Genomic DNA, 17,916 nt, shown 5'->3' on the forward strand with positions numbered 1-17,916 from the left:
ACGGCAACAGCTACGAGGGGATTAGAAATCAATATCTAGAACCTGAACCTGCTTGTTTCCTTTGCAGGAGCTTTGCTGAAATAATTCACAGACATTTCGGTTCCTGATTCTCATTTCTCAGAAGTGCACGCTTTGCTTTCTCTTTCCAGGCACGACAGCGGCCGAATGTTGTGTACAGTTCCGGTTCCGAAATTGCTAACCCAACGGTGTCGTCCATCATGCGGCCACTCGGCACTCCGATAGTCGCGTAGTCTGAGTAAGAACCCAAAACAGCAAATCGTCGTCCCCAAAACGAAGTGAAGTGATGAAAGGAGCGCGAAAAATGCTACCGTCCGCAACGGATGCCGTTCTAGGACAGTACGAGCCCCAGAGGGCTACTACAGAAGTTCACGAATAAATAATAATCCATAAATCATCGCACTCAGTGGCACTGGACGGGGATGGCCCCGGCACCGAAGCCATGCTGCGAACGTGACTGCAATTGCACTTGTAGAGGAATTGAAATATTGTTCGCTTCGCCCCAAGAAGCTGTCATCAAAGTGAACTGTGCGAACACACGAAGCGTTCGGTGTGCATGAGATGATAAATTGACACAACACACCATTCGACGACGGCGACGATGGGGGGTTAATGTTAACACCGTAACACTTCAAGTTTCGGGAAAAGATGCGTTTTTTCGCAAAACAGAATAATCCCGGTAAACATCGCTCGAAAGACCTCGAGACGGTCCCGAACGCAAACTATTTCACTGAGCGTCTCCACTTTCAGCTTTACCCTCCACTAATGAGCTGTCATGAGCGATGAAGATGATCTAAGTAAGCCGCAGCCAGTTGCAATCATCCGACAAATATGGACGGCGAAAACCGCATCATACTCAACGTTGGAGGCATTAGGTAAGACCCGTTGTTTGTTGAAAAAAACAACAGGAACAACCGCTGGCGCCCAAGATTGACACGAACCGCGAACAAAGGGAAGTTCAAAATGACTTTCTTAGGCTGTCCTCGCAGGGTTCAGAGAAACCGTTGGGCTACACCGGGAGCGCTTCGTACTAAAGTTTCCCAATACATCACCTGCTTTCGTCAGCGAAGTTGCGCACATCATCATCGTCACAACAACAAATTTACTCTTCAAACGCTAGTCAACAACCTAGTTGGAAAAGATCAACAACACGCAAAGGACAATCTGTCTTCCACCGACCGTGGAGACGAAAGATAGTTTCATCAAACCACACACCTGCGCACCAGCCACAACCGGTTCTGACAGACTCTACCGTCCCGGTGGCTAATGGCAGTAATGAGGAAATTTTATGTACAAGTTCCGAAGCCGGCCGTGTCGCTGTTTTCTTGGCCTAACGAAGAAACTTATTTTAAATACCCGAGGACTTACTGTGGTGGAACTTGGGCAGCTCTTTTTATGTCCTTCTGTCTGGAAAAAAAACTCTGACAACAGTACTCTCCGGAGAACGTGTGCCCTTCCTGGATAATTAAATCCAATAACCTCGCCGAGAGTATGCCGCAGGAACGGTTGAGGCCGACGAAATTCGCCGTAACCTGGCAAAGTTTTTCACGCGAAAGTTTTCGTTCAGTCTTTTTTGCGACACTCATCCAACATCTTCTTCAGCCCGTTTGTGAGGCGTTTTTGAGATAGTTGTTTGTACTTAATAAATAGCCCTAGATGCCAGGCAGCGTGGGGAACGTTGAATGAACGAAACTTCCGTTTATGTTTCCGGCGTAGACACCACGGTCAAAATGGCAGAACCGGGAGCTTGAAGTATGTTCCGTGGAGCATGTTCGACGACCGCGACGATGTCAGGACACTGATGACTATAATGGCTGTGAGAAGCTGAAAAGACTTTCACTTGCTCTCGGCCTTGGCTCCTGGATGAAACCACCCGTTCACCGCAGCCCAGAGACTCTCACAGGACCTTTAGACACGTCGTGGATGAAAAACGAAACCACTCTGTCAATCCATTACGACAGCGACAGCCGTGGTTAATTTTCGTGATACGATGACACTAGTTTTTGTAAAATATTTAAGAAGTTTGTGCGATGTTGGTAGCAGACGATCGGCTGTAAAGCTATGACTAGTGGCTGTTCTTGCATTCGAAGGTTGTGGTCCTTGCAACGAAGTGTCCAAAACATTCTGAAGCCATGAAAAAAGGAAAGCAAAATACTGATCCATTAAGGTGGGCAATGTGTTCGCTCAAGAAATTTTGAAACTGGCAACACCGGCACGTATACGGGCGAGTAAAGTTTCCTTCTCATTACCAATTCTCACACACGTTTCTGTAGCCTCCAATGTTCCGAGAACTCGGGAAGGGTTGGACGGCGTGTGCGCCGTCGCTTTTGCTTGCCTCATCAAGCGGGCTCCACTAATTTGAACTATGAATATGTAATGATCTTTACATTATACCTCTTCTTCGCCCGGGGCCCGTGTTTATTGTCGATTGGCGCGGGCGTCAGGTAGTTCCAACAGCAAGCGTCCCGGGGCGCTAGTTTTCCGATTTGCGACTCCTTACAAACTCTCGTTCCGGCTATCCACAGGTATGAGACGTACAAGGCGACACTGAAGAAGATTCCGGCCACCCGGCTCTCGCGGCTGACGGAGGCCCTGGCCAACTACGACCCGGTGCTGAACGAGTACTTCTTCGACCGTCACCCGGGGGTGTTTGCCCAAGTGCTCAACTATTATCGGTAAGGACGATGGAGATGGATTTGATTACAGGGACCGGGAGAGTCGGAGCCTCAATCTGGGCGTTTATCGGCCCGCCAGGCACTTCGCCTACAACAACATCCTCCATACCACGAGCAAGTGCTGTAGTTCGCCATTTCTTTAACAATGTTCCACAAACTTTGGTGCGCAACTTTTCCACCCCACAATGGCGGACGAGCACAATAAAGAAGGCCTTTCCAGCAGCAGCAGCAGCAGCAAACAACAGCCCGAAGATAACGCCGAAGATTCGCGCCAATAAAAGCATAAGCCGTGCGCGAGAAAAGGACCAAATAGGGCCAGCATTGCGGGAACTGGCGACGAACCGCGCTCCAGACGGAAGTGCCACATAATGGCGATAGACAGGAGTGGTCTTTTTTATCTGGCCCGCGAATTGGGCCATTAAAGAAAACTAGTTCGATCGTTACCACCCCGTAAGTGATGGCTTTGTTTGCGTGCCGACCCTTGGCAATGTGGCGCAAAGTTTGTCCATAATTTTGTGCCTTTTTTTCCTCTGGGCTGAGCCGCACCACAGTTATTGTTGCAAAATTTGGGAAGCGTGCGCTGATGGAATCGTGCGGTGTTCATGCTCCGGTCGCAGGCGGTTCGCAGCAAATTTGGTTTAATCTTGGTGCGGTTGTTTTCTGAATGTTCTACTGATTCCCCTCCACAGTACAGGGAAGCTTCACTATCCGACCGACGTCTGTGGGCCGCTGTTTGAAGAGGAGCTGGAATTCTGGGGCCTCGACTCGAACCAGGTCGAGCCGTGCTGCTGGTCAACTTACAGCGTCCATCGGGACACCCAGGTGAGTACGGTAGCGGCTGCCATGCGCCTGGACCGGGAGCAGCAATCGTAATCTGTTTTGGGTGACGTGCATTACGGGATTGCTTCTTGCAGATGGGCAACTAGGAATTAGACTTTTCGGATTGAAGTTGGAGTTCATTTGGAAATTTGTATAATAATTTTGCAGTATTAAGGCACAGCATTAAGCGGGAAACGAATATGCAACCCAAGATAGATTAACTTTTTCCCAGAAATACGAAGCTTAGACCCTCTTCATTTATTGCTATTTCATACCACGCATAAAGAAGACTCACCCGGAGTGTTACAAATTTGATTGGATGGAGATTCGTAGACCGACTGCCGGGGTCGGCTCGGTCCAATTCGCTGTCAGCGAAATTTAATGAAGACCGTGTCCCAGTTATCCCAAGATAATCTTCCCCTTGCAACCCCGGGGTTGGGTGCGGCCGCGAATGGCGCCCGAAATTAGCATATCTCTTCAATGCATATCGCCATCAGCGCCGTTCGGCATGATTGGTATGCATTCGATTCCGACGAACTCACCCCGGGTTTCGTGCATTCTTCCGCCCCGCACCCGCAGAGCACGCTGGCGATACTGGACAAGCTGGAGCTGGATGACGAGCAGCCGTCGGAGGAGGCGATAGCGCGGCTGTTCGGCTTCGAGGAGGCACTGCTGAACGGCGAGCTCACTTGCTGGCAGCGGACCAAGCCCAAGATCTGGGCCTTGTTCGACGAGCCGTCCAGTTCCACCGGCGCCAAGGTGAGTGAGTTAGCGCGTGGTACAGATTTTTCTCCAAGAACCAGGATCCGGCGACTGCTGTGCTGGGCTTTGTGGTGAGCGGTATATTTAGACGCCTAATTTATTCATGAAATAACTGGGAATCGCCCGCGGACAATCAACCGTACGGGAAATTGGCTGGAAAAATAGCATCAGGGTCCAGGATCGAACGGAGGACGATCTTGTGCGACGATCAATGTTCCGGCCATGATTTTATGCGATGCACTCCGCGTCCTCTGAGCAGAAGATGCACACCGAACGAGGCGTTGCCTTCAGCGTGGAACGAACATCGCCAGTCTGTACCTAATTGATTGGCCCGACTAATTTGTACAGCGACATGAAAAGGACAAAGGAGCGAACGTAAGAACGCCATTGGCTGGGTTGTGAAGCAAAATAAATTACGCGACTGCCACGGGACACACTTCAAAGGAAGCATCGCGATCATCAGACAACTAATGGCCCACGGAGCTAGCGGAGCAGAATTGGTTAGCGCCAAATCATTGGACTTAATTGATGCCACTGTGAAGCGTGCGTCTTTCGGTAAGTTATTCTCAACTCAATCATCACCGGCAGCACGCATCATGTCGGGTGGAAAATGTATGTTCCAGGAATGCGAATGCCCTGGAGTTTTGCAGCCCTGCGGCATGGCCTCCAACATAATTTGCATACGAGCGAACTCGAGGGGCGGCAAAATGCAACTGGGCTTGGAATGGGCCCAAAAATTAAGAGCGAGCCAGCGAACCCGAGACTAATGCGCCGAAGACTTCTTTCTCTCTTCCTGCAGATTGTGGCCGGAATATCGGTGTTCTTCATCTGCATTTCTGTGATATCCTTCTGCCTAAAAACGCATCCGGGTCTGCGGGTGGAAATTCCGGCCATTCTCAACCTAACGACCAACGGCACCGGGCCGGGTCCGGTCATCTCGAACGACTCCTCGCTCGATGAACTGTTTCTTGGGGCGCCGGCTGCTTCACCATCACCGCCACCAGCGCCGCCACCGCCACCAACATCTTCCAGCACCACCACCACCACCAGCACCAGCAGCAACGGGCCACCAGCCCCTTCGACGCGCCATCCGAGACCGGAAACGACTACCCAGCGAACCGGACGCATCGTATCGAGCGCCTATCGGATGAACTCCGGCAAGGGGGCCAGCATCGTCGAGAACTGGCAGGAGACGTACGGCCAACCGCACGAGGCCTTCTTCTACGTCGAGCTCGTCTGCAACGTGTGGTTCATCATCGAGCTGACCGTCCGGCTTGTGGTGAGTCCCTTTGGTCACCTCGGGTGGGCGGCCTGTTGGCTTTGCCGGGTGTCCTACCGGAATTATGCCTGTTTGTGGTTTGTGGCGGGCAATCGAACAGGGATCGAACACCTGCGCTCCTGCCGGACCAATGTACCCTGGCCCAGGCTTCTTCCTCCTGGCCCTGGATGAGTGGTTCAATTTTCCGAACCGTTAGCCCACCGAGCGTTGTGGAATTCGATTAAGAGATCGTGTTTCTCCGTTCTCCGAAGAAAGGGCTACCGATTTGCTTCTCTCCCCGTCTCGGAAGCCGTTTTCGTAAGTCGCCAAGTGAAGCCCCACACAAGTTCGATTCGAATTCAGCAGCTCCGGGGCTTTCGGCGGCGATATGTCCTTTTTGCAGTCCTGGCACCGAGACTTGATGCTAGGCTTCCTTGACGCTCTGCCAACATGCCAAGTGTCAGGTTCAGGCAGGCACCGGCGTCGAGTGTGCTGCTGCCGAGTGTAAGGCTTCATTTGATAAGATAAACATCGGCATCCATCAGGACAAGCAGCGGGTGTTTCTGGAACGCTCCATTAGACCCGGTCCCGGCCATCCCGGGGAGATGGATCTGCTGACGACCGGGTGCCGACTCATTTCAAATTTTAAACCCTTACCTCCTCAGCTGCAGTCGGTGCCATCGTACAGAGATTTGCGCTCTCGACTCGTGAATGTTTTCTTTTCATTACTACATCTGTTTGGTTACGCGTTGCACGATGATAAGATGAAGTGGGGCTGGATCTAGAACAAGGAAGCGAGTTCGGTCGTGTAAAGTGCTCCGCTTCGTCCTCGAAACTTGATGAGCTAGTTCCAACTCCTTCGCTCGCTCACAGAATAAACATGAGCGCAAAAATGCTGCGTAACACCGAACCTCTTTGCTCGGTACAAATGGGTCAGGAAAAAAAACATGGCTCTGCTTTCATTGCTCCTTTTTGCCCCGAGGGCGGCACAATAAATTAAATTAATGATTGAACGTCTCGGAGTGTTGCGATGAAGCAGTACAAGAGCAGCGGCAAGCCCTACAAATGTCGACGAGACAATCATCATGGCTTAAGTGTTTCACCATCAATCAACTCGCTCTCATCTTTGACTCACCACAAAACCCGTTGAAATTCAAACCTCTGTAAGGAGACCACAAATGAGACAGTCCTGCTCCGTCCGTTGGGGTATGATTAATGGGCTGTGTGATTTTTTAAGTGGTGCCTAGAGCCAGTCAGGCGAGTCCTGAATTTTGACGCTCCTCTTGACTAAACTATTTGGGATAGACCGACCGACCGAGTAGAGCTTAGTGTCAAACGAGGCGTAATGGGTCCATTTAACACCCACGAAACGACCCGAGCTGGTCTTGGGTCGTGAGCGTAATCAGAAACATTTCTCACCACCAGACAGAGATGTGTGTTTGCGCAAGGGTTAACTCCAAGCCCCGCCCGAATAACTTCCTTTCTCCAGGTCTGGGCCAGATCCTTGGTAATTCCTTCGCTCCGGTTAAAAGGGAGGTCAAGCGCTCGAGTACCGTCATTTGGGGCGGTCGAATGATGGGCGGTGGTTCACAACACCTTCTCTGACTTGGACCCGGGCCGGGAGGACCAAATTAAATACACGTAATCGCCGTAACCCTGGCCATCGCGGTAACGTGGCGTCCCCCCCACGCGGACCGACATTAGCATCTGGTGCCGGAGGTGACGTTTGGCGTGCCACGCTCGTTTCGAAGTAATTTGGTCCACGGTGAGCCATTCGGTTTACGGCCACGAACGCTCCGGCAATTTCCCCGTGAAGAGCGGTGCCCGAGTTCCTTACGCAAACCAAACGTCAGCAAGAAAGCCCCGACACCTCGGCACCTCGGAGAACTCGGTCTCTTAGTGGGCATTAATTTTACGATATCACCAGAAGCCCGCCCGCTTGGAGGCAAATAAACTAGAGCTTCCCCGGTGTGGTTCGGTCGGTCGGTCGGTCGGTCGGAGAAAAATGCGTTATGAAATGTGGCCGGGTAGAAGGAGGGCGTGGGGGGCGGAGCCGGCATGGGGTGGCCAGCGTGTCGTGGAGCGAAAAACGCAATAAATTTAAATAAATATCATTTACGCCGTTGGCTGCAGGTTGAAGGCATTCGTTCCGGGTTCCGGTGCCAGGCAGCCAGGACCATAAGTCGGCCGTCCAGACGAGCAGGGCCACGCTGGGTGGGCGGTGTCAACTTATGAAATATGGACCCTGGGAGGTCGCGCGAGCATGTAACGTATGGACCGGGTTTATGGGCTGTTGTTTGCATTCCCGCCGTGCTAACTTTGGCGCCTCACTTTTGGCCGGCGAACTTAATTTTGCCATCGATCTTCGACGGGCCCTTCGGCAGACTCACGTCCGAGCTCAACCCTGGTGGGGCGGGATTAATAAGTCGGACGTGACCGATGAAGATCCGTTCTCCGGGAGGGCGGTGGCAGTGATGTGTCTTATTTATGGCACATCCGAGTATCACTTTCCCTGGCACCCAACTTGGCACCGAACGATGGGATGTGTCGATTTTTCAACCCAATCCTGTCGCTCCGACCCCAACTCGGGGTCTGATCAAGCGGGGATTTATGGGTCCACACCGGGGCCTCCACAACGTGGGGCTATAAAATAAATCAAACATTCATGAGCGTACGATTCCGGTTGCTGGGCGGACCCAACCCAACACTACAGGATGTGTGTGGGCTCTGGGACTTGTGGTTGACAATTGAAAGCCAAATAATGGCAATTAATTTCGAATTTAAATTTTGAACCGTCGGCCAGCACCCTAATCGCGTGGAGTGCAGTTTTAATTCAATGTTTGCGGTTGGAATCTATTCGATTCGATTATTTATCGGCGGTCCCCATTAGTGTTGTGGTTATGTTTGAACGATGCCCTTCGGCTTCATTCGATCGTTACGCTATGCTGATGGAACATAATTAGAAAAATAATCAATCATCGAATCGTTGATTTAGGAATCAACGTGGGATCTGTTTTAAAGCTTTAAACTAATTGATGGCGGGGGCCATAGTTAGCGCCGTAGTTGTGTGGGAAACACTAACCCAACACGTCTCGATTTGACCCGCAGGTGTCACCGAACATCGTGGAGTTCATACGGTCGCCCGTCAACATCATCGACCTGGCGGCCACGCTCAGCTTCTACACCGACGTCTGCCAGCGGATGGGCGAGCAGACGGGCCTCCTGGAGGCGTTCTCGATCGTGCGTATCCTGCGGCTGTTCAAGCTGACGCGCCACTCGCCCGGCCTGCGCATCCTGATACACACCTTCAAGGCGTCCGCCCGCGAGCTAACGCTGCTGGTGTTTTTCCTCGTCCTCGGCATCGTCGTCTTCGCCAGCCTGGTGTACTACGCCGAGAAGCTGCAGGTATGTTGCCGTCGTGCACTGGCTAATATGTTGCGGATCCGACCGGCGTCGGCGAAGGACGAGTTATTTACCATATTATGTGTCGCCGGTGGCAGTGTTATGATAAACCCGACCGAGCATCGGTTGCCCGGCCGGTGTCACGTGGCGTACCAATATCGCGGAGTCGGTGATTTGCAAAGACCACGGTACAACCAATCACCCTTTCGAGGAAGCGAGTTTTTATGTTTCGAACGAAAGCAGCTCGTCTGCCATATCTTCTTTCTTGGTACGCCGATTGCAAAGTCAATAAAATGTTCAGCAGATCATGTCTTACGCATCACACCTTCTGTCTGTGTCGGTTACCGACGTTAGGACAAAATCGAAGCCAGACCCAACAGAGCAGTAGACCCTTGAGACGGTGCCATTGCGATGAAGAACGGCCAACGGAAGTGTCGCAAACCTGTTGAGTCTACACCGACGCCTCGGCAACGCTTCCCCTTTTTGGGGTGTAAGCAGAGTTGACCTCGACGCTAATCGATGACGCTCCAGTCCAGCTAATCGATGACGCTGCCGATACCATCGGCTCAGGGTGATGGTCTTTGACAGTTTCGCTAAGTGTTCTCGATCTTGACAGCACTTTGAATGGCTCTCGATTGGAGTACTTAAAGCCACGCAAACACGAGCAGGCTCGTTGTGGAAGGCGAGGATAACGATTCCTGGAATCGGTTTCATTTTGCGTCGAATATTGGAAAATTAAACCGGCACCCTTGAGTGGCTAATTAACGGGCATTACACGGGCTTTAATCGGCCGTCGGGCTTACGGCTAAACGAAAGTGTTAACAAGCTTTGCTAATGTTAGTGCCATATTGCGGATTATCCGTAAAGGAGCCACTATTGTTTCGGCGTCTCGAGAAGTCGCTTAATTAAGATTCCCAATTTCGTCTTGTAATCAGTTTTATCCTTCTCAGAAGTCGCCGTCGCCGGCTATCATAACTCTATCATCTCAATGACCTTACACCTAATTGGAGCGTTTTAATGCTAAAGCAAAAGTTATTTATTTTCAGGGCACCGAATTTTAGTGCACCTAAATGAGCAATATAAGGGTCGCATGGAGGACTTTTCCTTCAAATCGCTTTGAACGAATGTTGCCACCGTATGCTCTCGTTCAAAATTGACGCAGCAAACGAAGGCAAACTTACGGTCCGGGCGCTTACTTTGATTGCTACAATATCTGCAGTGCCACCGCACTTGATCCGGTTCATGTCGCCATCATCATCTTCATCACCATCAGCACCATCAAGTAGAGTGATCCATCCTTTCGTTACGGCGGCGCGCTTTGTCTTCGGGTGAAATGCTCGACCCATTCCCGCGGGGGTTATGATACATATTGTTTTAGTTTTATTTCTCTTGGCAGCGGCGTTACCATAACTACAGTGCGCCAGAAATCTTCGTGTGACGCAATTTGTGTTGGCCTGGCAAAAGGGGATTTTTTTTTATTGAAAAAAGCAAACATTTCGCTTCAATCCGACCACTAACGACCGCTGGGAGGCGAAACGCGAACTGATGTAACACCGATAAAGTCCTTTCTCGCCAGCTCACGGGTTTCGTTACGATTCACGGTTGGACGAAAATATGGCCGGTTAAGCATTGTCTGTCCGTTGCGCTGCGCGACTAGTGCTGGGTGGGTTTCCGTCAGGATCTCTGCTACCGTCCCCATGGCAACCCGTGTATGTGAAGCGGAACTACAAGCGTCGGCACGTAACACGCCGCCACGTAGCCAGGAGAGTTCGCTGACGTCCGGGCCCCAGGGACGGCCCCCTGGAGTGTCTTCAAATAATTATCTGTCCGGAAAAATCCGCCATCCGGACGGGGGGGACCGGGAAAAGTGATCTAAATCTCGTTCGGTCTCCCACCCGGACGGTCACCACCGCAGATGTGGCGTTCAGCGTTACGTTGATTAGGGTAAATTAATTTGAATTTTGTGTCATCCGCTTAACCGACAACCGAACACACGGTGGACGGTGGGAGTCCGCCCCGTGAAGTTGATTTCAAATTTTCACCGGGCGGGCTGGGAAGATTGAAGAAAATGGTGGCCAAACTTCCACCTTGCCGGGCGGGCTGCCGTTTTCATTCCCGTGACCGCACCCGGAATAATCCACCGAGCGATGTTTTGTTTCGACGGAAGTTCAAACACAAACACCCAACAAGGCTGGCTGGCTGGCTGGCCATCGTCCAGTCCGGGGGGCCAGTGGAAAGCGTAATTAAAGATTAAATCGGAAAGCCGGATAATGATACGGTTGGATAAAAATCATTTACGGCCATTACGGGGCAAGATTTTGGGTCACCGAGGGGCCGAGGACCAACAATCCAGGGCTGGTGCCGAGAGAGTGAATTGTTGTTTTATCACATTTAACGGTAAAGAGAGGATTAAAAATAACAGCGATTTCAGGATATTTATTGAAACCGTTCGCCCATTAGCGAAGCTGCAGCTGTGTTTGTCATTTCCGAATACGGTTCCGAAAAGAGGGAAGACAAACACGAAAAGATCCTGCTACTAAAGTACGTGCAACGGACGGACATGTAATCCAACATTACGTGCGATTATGAATGTAGCGGCTGATAGCTGATTCTCGTTTTAGTTAAACCAGGGTCTTAGTTTGTAGTCGGATTTTAATTTGCATCTCAATGAGCCGGTTCTACATCGTTTGCGTTGTGCCTTGCGGCGTCGTTTCAGGATAATCCGGACAACCAGTTCAAGAGCATCCCACTCGGCCTCTGGTGGGCCATCGTCACGATGACCACCGTCGGGTACGGGGACATGGCACCGAAAACATACGTCGGCATGTTCGTCGGCGCACTGTGCGCCCTGGCCGGCGTGCTCACGATCGCCCTCCCGGTTCCGGTCATCGTCAGCAACTTCTCCATGTTCTACTCGCACACGCAGGTATGTTTCGGGAGTCATCAAATCGAAAGAAGTTATCGTGTCTCTATTAGTGTTTTTTTTGTTATCGGTTCTGTTTCGAAAATGCCGACGCCCGTGAAACCTTTGAATCGGCCTCGTACGATTTGCGTTCCGAGTTCCTCGAATGAAGAAACGAAGATTGATTGAATGCCACGGTGCTAGGTGGGTCGGATTGAGATTTACGACCCACCACAACCACCATCTCAGCCCGTGATGCTCTCCACAAACTTTTTTGACCTCGGCAAGAATGCACCGCCCGGATCTTCATCAGCTGCGATCGTGCGCGCGAGATTCGATCATGCACACTGTTGATGAATCGCTCATTTCGCACGGAATGTGCCGGAAACGGGGCCCCCACGATGTTGCCCCGCGCATAGAGAGTCCATTTTGTGAGGCAAACTCTTCGGAGATGAAGCCATCAACCCCGTTCCCTCCCGTTATTCGTTATCCTGCCCAAAGAACTCGAAACATTACACAAACCCATCAATCACCCGTAACGAATGGTTTCGCGACTTCATCCGGCGCCGAATCGAAAGCTTGACGATACTTGGGGCGCTAGAGTTTACTGTCGAGTTCCATCTTTACGGCTCGCACCCGCCCTCTCTCGGCGCATAGTTGTAACCTGTAACACCAGCCATCATGTTCCCATCAGGCCGCGAAAGTTTTCACATCCTACGCCGACGACAGGATTGTGCTTGTTAGGCACGATTTATGTTCCGTTGCCGTGCTGGGAAAGTTGCCACCCACCCAAAACATGCTCCGCAACCGCAACCGCAACGTTCACCACAGCACGCTCCTTGGAGCGGTGGCCAGGAACAAGTGGAAAGTTTGTCCCGCGTTTGCCAAAGGCCTAGAATTATGACGCAGGGCACCGGGCGCTCTGGTTCTGGCGTTTCGGTTTCTGAATTAAAATCCGATGGCGATCCACGTTCGAAGGGGGTGATGTTCCTGGCTGAAAAGTTGGCCGGCTCACTGCCAACCCACGACTTGACCACTCTCTTGCGCTGCGATGATTAACGACTCCGAATCCTTTCCAACATTCGGTCGAAGCCGGAGCGGAATTTGTCAAACTATCAGTGTTTTCCCGATGGCCCAAAGTTCACCGGGCGGAACCCGAAGACCTGGCGGGGGCTCCGCACCTGCCCCACGAACCTCAGAGCGAGAGGGAGTAAGTTTGGCCAGTAAGTGGCAGAAGAAATTCTGCATAGCGATAAGTTTCGTGCAGAACTCCAATCCTGCGCGCTGCAAGAAGGACGCTTCCCGGAACCGGATTCTGGAATTTGATTTTTTGCTGCTAGGACTAGGGCGGCCCCACGGCTCAGTTCACTCGGGAAATCGGACAAAGTGCTCGGGTGAACTTTCACTCAACCGGAAACCCTTCCCCAGCGACGGATGGTGAAGCGTGCGGTGTGGTGGCGTTCGTTAAAGGCTGAGGCCATAAAAAGCGGCATACGTTGATGAAGCGGCTCGCAGATGGTCGTAAGAAATCGTCGATAGATTTAAAGCTGTTCGATGTAAACGATGGCCAACCGATGGTACCGTCTGCCGGAACATCATCATTCGAATCCATTGGCATCGCGCTGACGGGCCGGGGCCGGTGCATTCATGGATTCGCGTCCGGGGGCTCGTCCTCGACCCTGTTCTCGATTTTTTATACTTATTTTCCCACTTTCGTGGAAGATTGATGCGCATCATAAATTAAGTGCCGTGAAAAATATCATTCCGTTCCTCGGGACGCTTGCGGGAGAAAGACTTTCATCTGCACTCTGATTTACGGATTCGCGACGGTTCGTTAGATAGATGTTCACGAATTCGGTCAAAATTGCGATACTCGGTCGGTCATTTTGGCTCCGTGGCCGAGGCCCAAGTTTGTCTTAATCTTGACCCTAATTGGTAGATTAATGCTTCATCTTGCCACAGTCGCGGAATGATTTATGCACTGGACGAATCCCGAGAACGGGGGGCTCCCACACGGTGGTCTGTCTGTCGTGTGAGTATGATAAATGATCCGCTCTTTTTTTTACTGTGCATAACGAAGAAGGTGACCTTTGTGCGGACGGCCAAAATGTACGACCTTTATCGTTCCACCTCGAACAGCTGTTTTTGACCGAAAAACGATTTGGTTTTAAAAATATTGTCATTTTTTAATGAATAAACACTTTGAAATGTTTCAATTATCTCCCCTCGCCCGGGAGCCCGAGGGCTAGCGAAACGGAACGAAATATAAACACCATCACCAAAACAAATGCCATCGCCCGGAGATAGCGTCACGGGCCGCCAGGCTCGTGGTCTTAATTAACTGCATTTGACAGCCCATTTAGGCCCAAGGATTGTTCAAACTTCCCGCTTTTGCACAGAACTCGGCAACGCGAGGATGGAGGGCAGTACACTCCTGCCGCCCACTGAAAACGGTACAGTGACGTCCGTCCGTACCCGCCGTCGACGGAGAGTTGACGATAGTGGATCCAACAAAAGGCCCAACTGACAGTTGCACGTTCACTGCAGGACTCGTTGAGAGCGGGTGGACGCCAAAGCCGTGATGGGGAGACCTGAAATGTAACCGAGCCCGAATGCGCTGGCTGCTGCTTTACAAGGACATTAGCATAAAATCATCACCAACCCATCAGCGTCATCGTCCGGGCCTGACGGTGCAGCCCTTTGATGGTACGCATCCGCGACGTCCAATGAACGGGAAAAAGTCGGCCAAGTGTCGCTCGAAAGCACACTTCCACCAGGCTGATGCTGTTGACTATTGACGGTAGCGGCTTCGTGGGGACACCCTGTGGGCGCCTCGCTGTGCTTCATTGCGCTTCATTTGTTCTAATGCCCGCAAGGCTCGTGGACGTTCATTTACCTGTTGGCACGTTGGTAGCCTCGCGGTACACTTGGCACTTGGAGGCACTCCTTCAAAGCAAACGCGACTCGTGGGCGTCACCAAGGAGACCGGCCAGACCGGGCAGACTCACGCCAGGAAGGATCTAAACGTGATCGGATGGCGAACGCTAAAGAAAGGCCGTACTTGAAGTGTTCTGGCCCGGGAAAGTGTCTTCCGTGGGATGCTTTCGTAACGTGGACCCGTGATGTAACAACGGGCGCCATTTTCGGACAACCCCGGATCGGGTTGAAAGCGGATCAGCGGATACGCTGCCTTTTGTTTGCCGGGCAACTGCAACCCGGTGTATGTGTTTGGATTGATTTACATAATTTTCTCATTTAAATTTTTATCGGCTCTGGCAGTTTTTCAAATTGGCTCCATTTCGACGACGATGCCGGAACCGAGGGCCGGCAACAGGGATTCCCTGGCCTGGTCGATGGAGCGATCGAGATAAACAATGTACGATGCTGGGCGAAGATGAGGAAGCCCGAACCGTTACGGTGGAGCTAGTCCTTTTTTCACCGGCCACTTCGGGGGCCACGTCAAACTTTTTACAATTTTAACAAAACACTTTGTAATGAGGTTCCCAAAGTGCCACGCGACACACTGTCGGACTTCACCGTCACCGAAAGCGATGGGTTCGGTGTTTGGTGCCGAAATGTGATCGTTTTATGCTTTTCTTTTCATTGCAAATTAAATTCAATTTATGATACTTCGTTTGGAGTTATGCAGCTTTAATCCTAAGGATGGCCACAACGCTAACACAATGTGTGCTTAAATCTCCATGTTTAATATTTACATATCATTTGGTACCTAATTCATTATTAGGTGAAAAAGGTTATAGGATAGGATTCCAATTCTTAGAGCAGGATCATTCTTACTCAACACAAACGCCTCCCTCGGTCACGTAGATAACGATCCGTGTTGCGTTGGTTTTCCATTGCAGGGCGCGTGTTCATTTTTATTCCGTTACAAAACAGAACACCAACAGAAATTAGCATACGGGTGTGCATCCGTATCAACCGATCATACGGTGTTTAAAAGGTTGGCCACCCCCGGAACGAATGCGATACCTTTTGCCCTTTTGCTGATCAGATAAATTCTCGTAACGCAATGTAACGCAAATTTACACACCACAGGGTGTAGCTTATCATTTCGGTTGGCTTCACCGAAAAAAGAAAAACCACCCCAACCGAACCATCCGGAGCTCACTTATGCGCGCCCCCTACGCCCCGGAGTGGGTCGTAAATTGTTTCCCGATGAAAGTACCGAAGACATCGTCGCCACCGTGGCACGTGGAAGACGCCGGAAGAATATGCAAAATAAACAGAGACATTGTTATCGGGCGATTATTTTTGCCACCCTTTTCTTTTTGGGTGCTGTTTCCGGAGCGCTCCGTTAGCTTCTTAGTTTTCCGCCACACGCCCACAGACGGTGACAGCTGGGCTGAGGAGGGGTTTGGCTTTGGCGCTAAAATTTCGTCCTATTTTTCTCCCAAACCTAAAAAATTCGACAGGCCCGCTCGAAGCTGCCGAAGAAGCGCCGCCGTGTCCTGCCGGTGGAGCAGCCGCGCCGGAAGCGCGATGTCGGCGTCGCCAACCGGCGGGTGAACGCGATGAAACACCAACACACCCAACCGGCGACCCATCCGGCCATCTTCAAGGATGCTTTCGGTGGAGCGAAAATTGGTAAGCTTTTGGCGGTGCTTTCGCTTGGAATCGCAGCGGCGCAAAGCTCTGTCGCTTGTGGGTGGAGCTTTCGGTGAGCTTTCGCACGCGAAGGACACCCACAGCTCGGGAGCTTTTCCGTGAGCGTATTCCCCACACTCATACATACTCGCCCGCAGGTCACGTGAATGGCGTGAATGTGATAGGACTCACGCTGCAAGGACCGTCCGTGCCGGGTCTGGCCGTCCTCAAGCCACCGGCCGCCCTGCAGCAAGGTAATGTTATTATCGTTTTCTTCAATTCAATTTCAATCGGGCGCCCGTTTTGGTGTTCGACATCCGTTCGTTGACTTCAAACCCCCGAACGTCCGTAGGTTGCCGGATAAAGTCTAATAATAATCCATACATCACGACCGGTGGCGACCGATTTGTCCAATTCGTTGGACCGCTCGCACTGCTTCTTGCTCTTCTTCTTCTTCTAGGTGATTTCATCAACGTCCCTCAGCTAAGCTCGCTGCAGCCGCGGCAACCGACGACCGGAAATGTAGATTTATTGCTGCCATTACAGCCGAAATTGCTCGTTCCGCTGGGTAAGCGCCGCTTACGGTGGATTTGCCATTTTTGCGCGCGCAAAATGCTCCACCATCGACGCGACTGATATCCTTTCCCCTTCCTTCGGCAGTGGCAGAGCGGCGAGAGTCCAAACCGGAAGAGATGGTCCTGCCGGAGCCGAAAGTTACGCTGCAGTGCGCCGACCCGAGCGTCGCGTCGGGTAACAACACCCCCGGGGACGACGAGGAGTCCTGAGCCGTGAGATATTGAAGCGCGTGTTTGCTATAGGAAAATTTAAAATTTGAAAGTTTTGGCCAGCCCAAGGCGCCTTCGAGAAAACCCAGCACCCAGGGGTCCGACAATTAACCAAATGCAAATGAAATTCAAGTGGCAAATGAAGTTGGAACTTTGGTGGAGTTTGGGCCAAGTCGTAGGAAGCAAAGGTTGCAAGATGCTAAAGAGACGGTGCTGTAGAAAGATGCTAGATGAAGGATGTTTTTGTCATACAAAAACGTTGCCAGAAGTTTGAAAGGCCTACAAAGAGAGAGACAGAGACAGGTTCCCCCGGTGGTGCAGTCGTTGGCCACCGGTCCAATGGTTCAATGAGCGATCGGTTACGAGAGTAGGTTTAGCTAGAAGCGGTAGTTGTTCAATTGGAGTTACATGTGCTCAACCTTTTTCTACAAATAACGATCCGAGGCCGAGGATGCAAGATTACTCCGAGTGCAGGCCGCATGGCGTTAGGGATCGGGACATTATTTTTGGCATAAATCTAAACTAACCAACTAACCGTGAAACTAGCATCGAGCTGAAACTGATGCCCAAACTGAATAAGTGTTTGAATGTTGCCAAAGTTGACCGACCGAAGAGGACAACGTACCATCTTCACTAAGGTAAGCTAAGCGTATAGGAATAGACATACAGGCAGACCCGTTTCTGTGTTAC

General features: G+C 51.3%; 1 protein-coding gene across 1 annotated transcript; it reads left to right on the forward strand.

The window, feature by feature from the left end:
- Nucleotides 1-798: 798 nt before the first annotated feature.
- On the forward strand, nt 799-17,591 carry LOC131212410 (potassium voltage-gated channel protein Shaw-like). The gene is made up of 12 exons (XM_058206268.1): nt 799-893; nt 2,544-2,693; nt 3,383-3,515; nt 4,092-4,271; nt 5,074-5,205; nt 5,455-5,553; nt 8,641-8,937; nt 11,651-11,860; nt 16,270-16,441; nt 16,600-16,695; nt 16,902-17,009; nt 17,102-17,591. Exons 1-12 carry the CDS (start codon nt 850-852, stop codon nt 17,224-17,226), a joined length of 1,746 nt encoding a protein of 581 aa, XP_058062251.1. The 5' UTR covers nt 799-849; the 3' UTR covers nt 17,227-17,591.
- The last annotated feature ends 325 nt before the right edge of the window (nt 17,592-17,916 follow it).

The sequence above is a fragment of the Anopheles bellator genome, chromosome 2 (assembly GCF_943735745.2).
Source record: "Anopheles bellator chromosome 2, idAnoBellAS_SP24_06.2, whole genome shotgun sequence".
Lineage (NCBI taxonomy): Eukaryota > Metazoa > Arthropoda > Insecta > Diptera > Culicidae > Anopheles > Anopheles bellator.